At 38.7% G+C, this 13,921-nt stretch overlaps 1 protein-coding gene and 1 pseudogene across 1 annotated transcript; both read left to right on the forward strand.

Moving 5' to 3' along the window:
• Nucleotides 1-409: 409 nt before the first annotated feature.
• LOC144242949 (olfactory receptor 2A25) lies at nt 410-1,351 on the forward strand. Its single transcript, XM_077777984.1, has one exon. The coding sequence runs from the start codon at nt 419-421 to the stop codon at nt 1,349-1,351; it is 933 nt and encodes a 310-aa protein (XP_077634110.1). The 5' UTR covers nt 410-418.
• A 10,659-nt stretch (nt 1,352-12,010) lies between these two features.
• Nucleotides 12,011-12,941, forward strand: LOC144242948 (olfactory receptor 2A12-like; annotated as a pseudogene).
• Nucleotides 12,942-13,921: the final 980 nt, after the last annotated feature.

Genomic DNA, 13,921 nt, shown 5'->3' on the forward strand with positions numbered 1-13,921 from the left:
TATTCTAGGTAAGAGACATCAGTACACATTCACATGTACGGATATATGTACACTGCAATCTGGGAATATGCATGGGCAAACCTCTGATAGAACCATTCCAATCAGAGTAAAGTACCCACTCTTATACAGACAATTTAAGTATTAACATTTTGAACCGTGATGAAAGTTGTTCTGGAAATAAACATAAGATTTACTGAATACTGTAATAGAATATTAGCATTTAGCTTATTGCAGTGAAAACGTTTTCTTGTTTCATTTGGAATGCATAGTTTTCACTTATTAAGTGACTAATAGGACAAAAGTATCCTTGAAGATGTTTTCTTAGGAAATAAACAATGACATGCACAGATCCATCATGTTGAAACCCTTCCCTCAGGCATTCAGGCTCAGTGAGCTCCACTGTCTCTTTCACACGGAAATGGGGAGAAATCAGACCTCTGTCACAGAGTTCCTTCTGCTAGGATTTTGTCTCGATCCAAGGATTCAGATGCTTCTCTTTGGGCTCTTCTCCCTGTTCTACACCTTCACCCTGCTGGGGAACGGGCTCATCCTGGGGGTCATCTCGCTGGACTCCAGACTGCACACCCCCATGTACTTCTTCCTCTCCCACCTGGCCGTCGTCGACATAGCCTATGCCTGCAACACGGTGCCCCAGATGCTGGTAAACCTCCTGAAGCCAGACCAGCCCATCTCCTTTGCGGGCTGCCTGACACAGACCTTTCTCTTCTTGAGCTTTGCTCACATTGAATGTCTTCTCCTGGTGGTGATGTCCTATGATCGGTATGTGGCCATCTGCCACCCGCTCCGATATTCTGTCATCATGAGCTGGAGAGTCTGCATCAGCCTGGTGGTGACTTCCTGGATTTTAGGAGTTCTCCTAGCCCTAGTACATCTACTGTTACTCATACCATTGCCCTTCTGTGGACCCCAGAAAGTGAACCACTTTTTTTGTGAAATTATAGCTGTCCTCAAACTTGCCTGTGCAGATACCCACATTAATGAAATTATGGTTTTGGCTGGGGCAGTGTCTGTGTTGGTGGGACCATTCTCCTCAATTGTGATATCTTACATTTATATTTTATGTGCCATCCTAAAGATTCAATCAGGGGAGGGGCGCCAGAAAGCCTTCTCCACCTGCTCATCCCACTTGTGTGTGGTTGGACTCTTCTACGTCACAGCCATTATAATGTATGTTGGGCCCAGATATGGGAACCCCAAGGAGCAGAAGAAATACCTCCTCCTGTTTCACAGCCTTTTCAATCCCATGCTCAATCCTCTGATCTATAGTCTGAGGAACAAAGAAGTCAAAGATGCTCTGAAGAGGATGCTTGAAAAAGAGAGAATTTCATGAAACTCTGCAGAATAATAAAATAACTGAGTTTAAAGGGACCTGAGAAATCATCTCATCCAATATTTACCAGGATTCATAAATATGGTCTAGATCATCCTTTTCATCTTCATATTTTTATAGCACTCCCCCCCAAGAAAGCCCATTCTGTGTTCCTTCCTCTGGCATTGAAAGTCAGTGCTGCACAAGAAAATGAAAATAATTTCTGACCAGCTGCATAGTGGACACACTTTTAATATAATTATCTGAAATATTCTGAATAAAAGGAAATAAATTTGTGTATTTTTCTACACTCAGGACTCAGACAACATTTTATAAATAAAGGAAGGTATTGGCAGAATGTTTAAGAGACAGCAATTAGGAGAGATTATTAACATAGTAATTTCAATATTTGAAATCCAGCAGTTGTCACCTCTTTCAAAAATAGTTCTACCATTAAAATACAATCCCTGTATAAATTCCTGTGATAGTAATGCTTTCTAAGGCATAATCAATTTAATTGGGGAGAGTATGAGCCATTGCTTCATGGGATAGAGAATGAAAAATATAACTGTGATGCCACTACCAACAATAAGAAAACCACAAAGGATGTCAGGCTAGTAAATACATGGACATATTTGAGCTTTCCCTTTTACTCATTTTCTCTGCTTGGGGAATGGATGTGGAGAGATCATGGAGGAGAAGAGAGCAGAACGGAAGTCATTAAGAGCTCTTGAAAGAACTCTCCATTTTCCCTCATGGGTTGGGTCAATGGTCTCTGATGGGAAATGACCAACACTTGGAGAAAATTTCCCAGTAAATGAGAACAGACTGTGACTTTTGTGATGACTAGTTGATGACTGATACTTCAACTATAAATTATCAGGAGTAATTTGATTTTGAATTAAGAGATTTGAAGTAAGTTAAATAACCAGCTTACTCAAACAAATTCCAGTACTTAGTTATGAAGTGATAGAAACTAGTTAAGAAAGAGTGGGAAAGAATATATAAAGAGACCTTTTCAATTCTTTTCTCGAATTATATACTAAATTAAATCTGCCATATCCCTAAATTGTATAAAAGGCAAATATACAACTTTTAGAATAAGGTGCTTTTTTTTGGTGAGAAGTGTTTTAAAGAGGAAAATATATGAACTTCTGTCTTCAAAATAGTCCTTTTGCAAGGACATCTGTTATGCAGACATTACTGTATGACCAAAGGTTGAAAACACATGATTGTGAGTTCAGATAGAGCTGGGGTATTCTGTTGCTGCTGCTGCTGCTGCTGCTGCTGCTATTGTTGTTGTTTGAATTTTAGATGGAGAGTATGCACGAGAGAGAGAGGGGTAGAGGAAGAGAGAGAGAGATCAAGAATGGGCTTGATCCCATAATCCTGGGATCATGATCAGAGCCAAAATCAAGAGTTGAATGCTCAACCAACTGAGCCACTCAGGCACCCCTTGACCTGGGTTTTTACAAAGTTCTGCCAATTGGCAGGTGTGCAAACTTTTACAGTATACTGAGATTCTTTGGAATTTAGGTTTATTGTGGGTAAAATGAGTTCACTAATACTAAGCTCATAGGTCTGTAAGAGGAAATACTACATGGAAAATGCTTAGCAGTATCCATGCATTGTAATAAGAGTTCAATAAAAGGTAATTATTAATATTATCCACTACAGACATTATCTCTTTAAAGAAAAAGGACTATGACTTATAAAGAGACCATAGGAAATGAGATAGTTTACTGTACCAGAAAAGAAGCAGGAATTTTGCAAAATGTAGCCTTTTATGTGATGGAAAATGCCAAGATAATAATTTAGGAAGTATGAAATGACTCATAGTTTTTCTTTTGCAATCTCAAATCTTTAAAGAAATAATAAATATTTTAAAAGTACATGGAGAAATACAATTCAGAATTTCAGCATTTTATACATATCTACATTTGGTGCATATATATATATATAAGTTATATATGTATATGTGTTTGCCCATACATTCACATGTATCAAGTCTGTTTCTTCTAAACAGCAGAATCAAAATAAGGAATTTATTCTTTTGTGGTTAGATTAATATTCTTAATTAGTAGCAATGAAATTATACTTATTTGAGTTTTTACTTGTAACTTTATTATCTATCATATCTGGGACCCCTACTGTTGACTATTTTACCTTTTGCTTATTGATAATGTTTCCCTGCTTTTTCACGTGTTAACTGATGCATTTCAGAAGCTATACATTATGTCATACTCTTATAAAGGTTATTGATACATTTTGGTTTTCCCTGAATAAGCAGTTAAATTTGTTGAAGATCACCTTGTTTCTCTGTTTTAAGTTTGCTAAAAAACTGCCCTATTTCAGTGTTACCCTTACTGCCCAGGCATCATTTTTGTGCCCCGAGCAAGGTCTTTATGAATATATCTCCATCCTGGCTAGGTTGTAACTCCAGCAAACCTGGATATTTTGCAAGTTGTGAAGTATGTTCAGTCCTGCTCAGCTGTCCACATCTTCTGGCATCTCAGCCACTGTTCTTCGTTAGGTTTTGGCATCCAGGGACCTTAGGGCTAAGACATGCTTGAGAAAAAGTCCTGCACATATTCTGGGGACTCCTCATACATAAGTCCTTCCTCTTCCACATCTTCATGCCAACGTCATTCCCCGTTCTCTTATTTTCTGTAACTCCAATCTCTGTTCCTTACACCCAGCAAGAATATATCTTTCTGTATAGTCTCTATAGCTATAGCCACTTCTTGGAAATACCTTCTGCAAGAAATCCTTTGTGAATGTGAGCTCACCTTATATGTCTCTTTTTCACAAGGAACATAACCCTGTACTATTGATGTACTTCCCAAAGCCCCTCGTCTGAAGCCTAAACTCACTTCTAATTATCTTAGCAGCTCTGCCTTGCGCAACAAAGCATTAAATATTATCAAATCAAAATCTTTTGAAAAGTAAATCTTATTCATGATTAAAGCAGCATGAGATTAGTGTTGCCAGTTTGAAGAAGGCTTATAATTATATTATATTTAAAAATAATTTACACAGAACAGTAAACTGCTCCAGTTAACAGTTTTATTTTTAATTTATTCAAGTTTATTTATTTATTTTGAGAGAGAGAGAGGATCCCAAACAGTCTCCACACTGTCAGCATGGAGCTAATGCAGGCCTCAATCCCACAGACTGTAAGATCATAACCTGAGCCAAAATCAAGAGTTGGATGCTTAACCGACTGAGCCACCTAGCCACCCAAACAGTTTTATTTTTATCCTGAAGTCTGTGTTAGTAGGGAGGTAAGAACTTGGGCAATGTAATCCTGAACCATATTCCAAAAGTTATGGTTATTCTGAAAGATCAAGTCATGTGCCTGAGAAGCAAATGTTAAGCAAGTTGGTTGGTGGCCTTTAATCATACATATCATGTGGGAAGATTTCATTGCCAGACAAGCAAGGAATTAGCTGTTTTGGACTGAATTGCATTCACTCAAAATTAATATGTTGAAATCATGGCACTGTAATACCTCATAGGGGGACTTTTTGGAGATGGGGTTTTATGGAGGTAATTAATCAATGCGAGGTATTTAAACTAGGCCTTACTCAACAGGGGTGGTGTCCTTATAAGAAGAGAATAGGGCACAGATATAAGCATGTGAAGACACAGGGAGAAGACTGCCGTCTACAAGCCAAGAAGAGAGACCATGGAAGGAATCAATCCCATCCACACCGAGACCTCAGACTACTCACCCTCCAGAAGTGTGAGAAAATAGACTATTGTTTACGCAGTCCAGTCTGTGGTAGTTTGATATGGTAGCTCTAGAAAACTAATACATTATTTCAGAGGTAGATAGAGAATCAAATAAATATTAATTTGCAGAGGGCCAAGCATTGTTAGGTACAAGTCAGTTACCAAAGATAACGTTTAAGCGGCTACTGGAAAATTCTCCGTTATGGGAAAAAAAATGAAAGAGAGTTTATTTTAAGTCTGGAAACTAAATTTTTTTTCCTCTTAATTGTAAAAGTCTTTTATTGAGGCCTTTGAAAAAAATAAATCTCTAGTATCATTATACAAAACTAATATTAGATATTTTCAGGTTAATTTTCACTTTATGAAAGCACAATGATCACAGGAAGATTATTTATAAATGTGCCCAAGCATTGAGTTTTTCTGAGACTCTCTGAATCATATAAGCAAAATTTACCTTAAAAATTAATTAAAGCCATGTGAAAATAAATACCATTATGGACAATATGGATATATGTGAGATATATATCCATGTATATCCATATTGTGGAATATATATATTTATATATTTTATATATATAAAATATACATATATATTATGTGTATAATGTGTATACACATACATATGTATGTGTATATATATATATATTATACACACACACACACACACACACACACACACACATGCTTCCATCACAAAACCAGGGTGATGGTGAACAGATTGAATTCAAAAGAGTAAAAATAACTCTCATCCATGCTCTTTCCTAATATCCTGTTTTCAATGCCAGGTGCAATAAAATTTGGAGAAGTCATCAAAAACCTAGTTATAAGGCTTCTCAATATACAAGACGTGGAGATATGAAGGCCTAGAAAAGTTTCTTTACATTCATTTAAGTTTTTTTTGTGTGAAGAACAGCTGTATGCCCTTGGGGTAACCATAGAATATGCTTTTCCTCCAAAAAATATATATAAGCGCTGGTCAACAGAAATAATGTAGCAAGGATCTCCAAAGATCTCCTGCTCCCTAAGGAAAGAAGTACTCTGACAAATTTGTATAAACCAACTGGTTTGGAGCTCTGGGGAAAACAAGAGACAATAATCTGGGGAATGTTCATGAACACTGCTGACCTTGTCAAGAACGGTGAGCTTTGGGGTGGTTCAACTTGCTGTGTTTCCATCACTTTCTCTCCAGCCCTGCAGTATTCTCAAAAACCAACAGCCCATAGTGGAAATCAGCATCTCTGCAGCCTCTGGAAGAGGAGAACAAGGTTGACGCAATGTAAGAGCAAAGAAGTAAATAAACCTCTAGGATCACTCTACAAAGCTAATAGTAGATATTTTCAGGTTAATTTTCACTTTATGAAAGCACGATGTTCACGGGAAGATTATTTATAAACCATTGAAATTAAGTTGATTTAACCTAATTTAACCATATAATTATATTATATTCTGATTTAACCATATTATTATAAATTAAAATGCTAATCATAAGCCCAAGGGGCAGCCACTGAAAAAATAACTCAAAAAGTATATTAAGAAAGGGAAATGACAAGAGAATGAAACAGAGCACTACAAAATATTTAACAAAAAGGGGCCAAGTAATAAAGGCATGAACAAGAGGAACAAAACATCATAAGATCTATTGACAGCGAATTGCAGTTAGAGTATGAAAGGTGATGTTAGGATTAGAATTTAGGCAGACCATGGATTCAATACTCTTGAACCCTAAAATCCAAATTGTGGAATTAAGACTAAATTTTGTCAACATTTGAGAATACAATGAGCACTTTAAATGTTTAATTAGCAATGTAAAAAAATATATATCCAGTGATAGGGATCACCAAAGAGAGGGAGGGGAGGAGAGAAAGAAAATAGAAGGTGTAGGTATATAGAAGTGCATTTCTAAGCATATACTATAGAACAGTCTCTATACATAAGCCAGGCCCTGTTTTTTTTTTTTNGGCAGGCACTCTTGACAGCGGAGGGAAGGTATGAGAGGGAAGCCTCCAGTTGGAGTCTTTTTTAAAAAATATTTTTTAACATTTATTCATTTTTGAGAGACAGAGACAGAGCATGAGCTGGGGAGGAGCAGAGAGAGAGAGAGAGACACACACAGAATCCGAAGCAGGCTCCAGGCTCTGAACTAGCTGTCAGCACAGAGCCTGATGCGGGGCTCGAACCCACAAACCGTGAGATCATGACCTGAGTTGAAGTCAGACGCTTAACCAACTGAGCCACCCAGGTGCCCCTATGGTTGGAGTCTTTTAAGTGTCTTTAATGATGATGGATTTAGTCTCCTGAGATAGGAGGTCATTGGGCACTCTTGATTCACACAGATGTATATTTGGGAAGAGGCCTGGCAGGACATATTAATTTAAGTGTTCTCAGCCTGTAAAATCCTTGGGACTGATGAGGTCCCATAGAAAGTGGTCTGAAAATAGATACAAAGAACAATCCTTGAAAACTGCCAGGGTTCATAGACATGGGAGGTGAGGAGAAACCAGCCAAGGAGACAGAGAAGGAACAGCCAGAAAAGTAGAAGGAACATGGGTTGGGGGGGGGCGGGGAGGGGGGAGGCACAATATCATGATAGTCAAGGGAAAGGAGTGTCTCAGAGAGAGCAATGGACTGTGTTAAACGCTGTTGACAGGTCAGGTCAGATAAGGACAACCCGGTCGTTGGTTTGGCAAAGTCAAGATAATTGGTGTTTTTGAGACAAAGAGTCTCACATTCTGACTAGACATGTTTAAGGGAAGAGGAGCAAAGGCATTTGTGACAAATTGTGGGAGAGCAGGCTGTGAGTAGGCAGGACGGCTGGGATTCCGGGTATAAGTGGCGGGCTGTCCTTCATGAGGGACAAACCAGTAACTTCCCAGTAACAGCAGAGGAGCTGGGAATAATGCGGGTCCAGGAACTCCGTGAGTGTCTTAGATAGGATTGTGCAAGCTCTCGTTTGATTCTTGTGTGTTCTCAGTCACTGTCAGTCAGTAGCTGGGACTGTGCGTGGGAAGACTCCTGCGAGGTTTAAAGAGAGAAAATAAGAAAAATCACCTGGAGAGGAGACTAGGGAAACAGGAAACAGGATGAGCAAGGGCCAAATTGATGTGATTGCTATGAATTTAAAGGGGTCTGAGTCATCAGGGTTTTGTATTTTTCTCCAGATGTGTGGAGGCAGACAAAGCCATTCACTATTTAAATTCAATCCAACACCTAAAGGCTTAGAACAGAGATGCTAAAATTACCTATCTACAGTGTGTGATGGAAAAGTAAATGTTACCAAAAAAAAGGAAGAAATATTTAGGGCGTGGCCTGTAATCAAAGGAAGATGAGAAAGCAGAGGGAATAGGATTCAATCTCTGTGAGTTTCCACGTAACAATAAATATTTGCAATGGAAATTTTTTATAATTCACTTTACAGTAACACTTTTCAGCAGACAAAGGTTCACTCCCTGGGGAGGGATATAGTCCTTTGACTATAAGTGCTTCTTTAACAAGCCCCAGGGGAGGCACACTTACACCATAACATTTAAACTATTCCAAAAGGGGACAGCGAATCAGGCACACTTGAAGATCAAGTACCTAAGAAGTCCAAATACTTGAGGCTTGTATTGTGTGACATAAGCCATAAAGTATGACTTCTGTCTGCTACATTTCAGGCCAAGACCCTTCTGAGTAGGATCACTCATGCTGTTCTTCCTGAGTTCTCACTTTTCTGCATAAACAGGTGCACACACACATAGACACATAGATAATAAAGCTGGAAGACTCTGGGCAGGTTTTACACTACTCAGTAGGGAAAACAAAGAATGTGTGAAGACGTTTTGTAATGTGTTCCCTGGATGCCATAGGGAACATCTGTCCCTGTGAATTGGATTGGTTTTAGGAGATTAGAGTACAAAGCCCTTATATCCAGACACTGCTCGAACATTCCGGAGTACTGTCCTGTTGGTCAAGGTAGAAAGGACATCTGGGACTCCTCATCCCCCAAACCTGCTTCAGGGATTTGGTGACTCATTTCCCCATCTCTGTGAGTTTTCCTTATGTTCAAGCCCAGTTTAAGAGAGATGCCAGAAATAGCACTCCCCTTTGTACAAATCAGTATATATAACTGGTTGATGATTTACCGAAGAGCAAGACAAAAGGCTGGCGGAAATCATCAGGTTTAAAAAGAAGGAACGGTCACCTTTGTGAAGACCTCTTTCTCCCACTATGGTGCGGGGGGGTGTGTGTCTCACAGTATTACCTGGTATTCATGCTGTCACAGCCCCTCCCAAGTCATACCTATGGGAAGTCACACCTGTTGGAATTAGATGTCTATGACTCATAGTGTCAAAGGGAAGGAGCCTAAGAAGGATCTAATCCTTTCACCTCCTTTTATAATTGAAGAAGATGAAGCCAAAGGTCTTATGCAATTCTCCTTGACCTGTCATTTCTTCCCCTGCTGAACTACCTGCTCCTTCCACTTCTTAGAGATATTTTCCAACTAGGCAAGTGAGGATTCTGGGGCTCCTTTTATAAGCTGCCCAGGAGGGAGGTGTTAATCAGGGGCAAGGAGACATCCTATAGCTGTTGGATAAAATTCCATTATTATTTTTTCTCTCTCAGTGAAGCTGGGATAGGTGCCTGGTTTTCTTACTCTTATTTGGTGCTCCAGGCTCACTGATCATGGATGGGAGTCCTCATCCCAGGGAAACTCTTTGTCGGATCCTAGAATGGAATTATGGGGCCTCTATTGTCACTTAGTAAAGTTTAAAGGAAAGTACAGCTGGTGGAAATGTGGTAAAAACCACTGCTACTAAACGATTTCACCTCTGTTCTGTATCAGACACCATGTTTGCTTTATAAAATTTAAAGAATTTGGGATGAGCACTGGATGTTATATGGAAACCAACTTGACAATAAACTATTAAAAAATTTAAATAATTTAAATGTGCTCTTACTCTATTAAGTCACTTTTGAGAAATGGTTCTTTTTTAATTTTTAAAATTTATTTTTTGCTTTTGAGAGAGCGCACATGTGAGCGGGGGAGAAGGGCAGATGGAGAGAGAGAGGGAGAAAGAGAGGCTCTTAAGCAGGCTCCACACTCAGCGTGCAGCCCAACACGGAGCTGGATCCCATGACCCTGGGATCATGATCTCGGCCAAAATCAACACTCGGATGTTCAACCAAGTTTGTTCTCCCCTTTCACAGTTAGATCTAAAACCTACCTGGAATTTATTTTGTGTATTATGTGTCGTAGGGTTCATGTTTTAATTTTGTTCCACGTGGATCTTTAACTGACCAGGCGTCATGTATCCCAAAGACCAGTGCCACCTTTGCTGTAGATCATGTGCATGCACATGTGTGTGTGTGTGTGTGTGTGTGGATTTCTGAGTCAACTGAGTTATTCCACTGGTCTGTCTTTGCCCAATACCACACTGATTTAATCACTGTGGCTGTGGGCTAAGTATTGTTAGTTGATGGACAAACTCCTTTTACTTCATTCTTCCCTTTCAGGATTTCCATTGCTATCCTAGACCTTTTGCATTTTCATATAACATTTAGAATAAGATTATTAATTTCCACACATAAAATAAAATCTGCTGGGATTCTGATTTGAATTGCATTGAAAGTGTAGATCAATTTGGAAAGATTTGGAACTTTACAAATTTTCCAATCTATAAACACACACACACACACACACACACACACACAAATATCCTTTATTTTGTGCATTGACCTTGAATTCAGAGTTCTATAAAAGCACTCATTGATTTCAATAGTTTATCTGTAAATTAAAATTTTTTTCTATATACATAAATGTGTTTTTTTGTGAATGACATTTTATATTCTCCATTTTTAATGCTTACACCTTTTGGTATTTTTTCTTTTTGCCTTATTGCTGGCTAGTTATAGACTCAATGTTAAATAGACAGTGTAAGTGGAGCCACAAAACGCTTGTTTCCTAACTCAGAGAAAAAGCTTTTAATATTTCATTAATTAGGTATAATATTTCTATAGGTTTGTAAATACTCTTTCTCAGATTAAGCTCCTTTTTATTTACTTATTTTGGGGGAGGGGGCAGAGAGAGGGAACGAGAGAATCTCAAGCAGGTTTTTGCTGTCAGCACAGAGCCCCATGTGGGGCTTGATCTCACAAACTGTGAGTGTGACCTGAGCTGAAATCGAGTCAGATGCTTAACTGAGCTACCCAGATGCCCCTAAAGCTCTTTTCTTTTAAGTTTGATAAGTCTTTTTTTTTTTTTTAATATTTTTATTTATTTCTAGGAGAGAAAGAGAGAGACAGCGTGAGCAGGGGAGGGTTAGAGAGAGAGGGAGTCACAGACTGAAACAGGCTCCAGGCTCTAAGCTGGCAGTCAGCACAGAGCCCGACGCGGGGCTCGAACCCCCGAACCGCGAGATCATGACCTAAGCGAAAGTCGGACGCTCAACCGACTAAGCCACCCAGGCGCCCCATTGATAAGTCTTTTTTAAGGAAATAGATCCTGAATTTTATCTTGTTGGTGGATTTTTTCCCTATTAGTATTATATGGTATCTTCCTCTGTGCCAATAAATGCTTTGGAATGATATTACCTATTTCTGTGGCCAAGAACATACTTAGTCATTTCTTTTTTTTTTCCTCTTTTTTCAGCTGATTGTTGCTCACAGTGACTTTCAAGAAATGACATTTCTTCTATTTTTTGAAAAGTAACCAGAGACCCCAATTTTTATGTGAAGTCTACTAATTTTTAATACTGATAATAACTAAATTTGTTAAATATCTCTAAAAGCCAAATGTACAGATCAACATCATAGACTTTGGACTGGTTTGGATCCATGAATTACTAATTTGTGGCCTCTGCATAAATTCTCACTCTGTATGAACAGATCATTTCTTTTTCCTTTTCTAGCAGTCAGCTCCAAAATTCCTGTCCTAAGTGGGGCATTAAATCTATCTGACAAAAGAACATGGGAAGCAATCAGACATGGATTACAGAAGTAAGTCATCCTGCTGGGATTCCAGGTTGACCCCAAACTTGAACTTTCCCTTTTTGGGTTCTTCTTGCTATTCTACAGCCTCACCCTGATGGGAAATGGGATGATCCTGGGGCTCATCTGCTGGGATTCTAGACTGCACACTCCCACCTACTTCTTCCTCTCAAACCTGGCCGTCGTTGACATGTCTTATGCCTCAGGCATTGTCCCTAAGATGCTGGCAAATCTTACGGTGGAGAAGAAAACCATCTCCTTTGCTCCATGCCTACTTCAGACATTTTTGTATTTGGCACTTGCTGTCACAGTGTATGAGTTTGGTGGTAATGTCCTATGACAGGTATGTGGCCATCTGCCATCCCCTACAGTACACTGTCATCATGAGCTGGAGAGTGTGCACTGTCCTGGCTGCCACTTGCTGGATATTCAGCTTCCTCTTGGCTCTGGTTCATATGACTCTCATTCTGAGGTTGCCCTTTTGTGGGCCACAAACAATCAACCACTTTTTCTGTCAAATCATGTCACTATTCAAATTGGCCTGTGCTGACACTAGACTCAGCCAAACTGTTCTCTTTGTGGGCTGTGTGTTTGTGTTAGTCGGGCCCCTCTGCTTGGTGCTAGTGTCCTACACACACATCCTGCTTGCCATCCTGTGGATCCAGTCCCGGGAAGGCCGCAGGAAGGCCTTCTCCACCTGTTCCTCCCACCTGTATGGGGTGGGGCTCTTCTTTGCGCCGTTGTCATGTACATGACTCCCAAGTCCAGCCATTCTCAAGAACAAAGAAAGATTCTATCATTGTTTTACAACCTTTTCAACCCTATGCTGAACCCACTGATCTACAGCCTGAGGAATGCTGAGGTGAAGGGTGCCCTGAGGAGATTTCCGAGGAAGAAGACAGCTGTGTGAGGGATGGTTTGCAGTATTCAAGCTTATGAGCTTTTCCTCGTGGTTCTGAGTCCTTGAATGCCCTTCTGAGTCCCTTAAGTTAACAGACTAAGTAGTTTTTATCTTTGGAGTTCTTATAAAATGAGAATATAAATACTCTTATCATTTAAGCCATTAATACAAAACCTGAGATAAACATTATGAGATAGAAAATTGTAGTCTAATCCTATTCATGAACAGAGATGCCAGTATCTTAAAGAAAATATTAGTAAATTAAGTCCACAAAATAATATTACATTTTGATAAACTTTTTATCTTACAAATGCAAGAACTTGTCTAACCTTAAAACAATGAGATTAATTTGTCCCATTAACAAATGAAAAGATATATATCAGTAGATCCAAGAGTTTGACAAAATTCAGCATCAATTCATGATAAAACTCTTTACAACCTAGTATAACAGTAAGTATTCCTAAAAGCGTCTGCCAAAAAACAAAAGAACACATATAGTAGATATCTTTCTTACTGCTGAAATGCTAGCACTTTTCCCAGTAAGATAAAAAATTAGATAAAGATGTAGATTATCACCACTTATTTTCACCTTTTGACTAGAGACCCTAACTGGTACAGTTAGACAAAAAGGAGAGATATATGTGCATACACACATTTGCAAAGGAATAAACAGATTGTGATTATACAAATGACATTATAGATGTAGGAAATCCAAAGAAATCTTTTGATACATTATTAAAATTAGAAGAAACTTTAGCAAAGTAGCTTGATATGAAATCAATATGAATATCAATTACATTTTTATATATCAACAAATAATTGTAATGAAATTTTACAAAATGCTAAGAGAAACTATAGGACTTCATTTTAAATGCTTAGGAATAAATTTAACAAACAATGCACAAAAAACTATAAAGACAAAATTAGAAAACTTTATTAAGTTCCAGTGGTGACTTGGGGCACCTGGGTGGCTCCATTGGTAAATAAAT

This window comes from Crocuta crocuta, unplaced genomic scaffold (genome assembly GCF_008692635.1).
Source record: "Crocuta crocuta isolate KB4526 unplaced genomic scaffold, BGI_CrCroc_1.0 scaffold128, whole genome shotgun sequence".
Classification (NCBI taxonomy): Eukaryota; Metazoa; Chordata; class Mammalia; order Carnivora; family Hyaenidae; genus Crocuta; species Crocuta crocuta.

Excerpts from the sequence above, each read along its gene's own strand:
- LOC144242949 (XM_077777984.1), top strand. The coding sequence starts at position 419 with ATGGGGAGAAATCAGACCTCTGTCACAGAGTTCCTTCTGCTAGGATTT.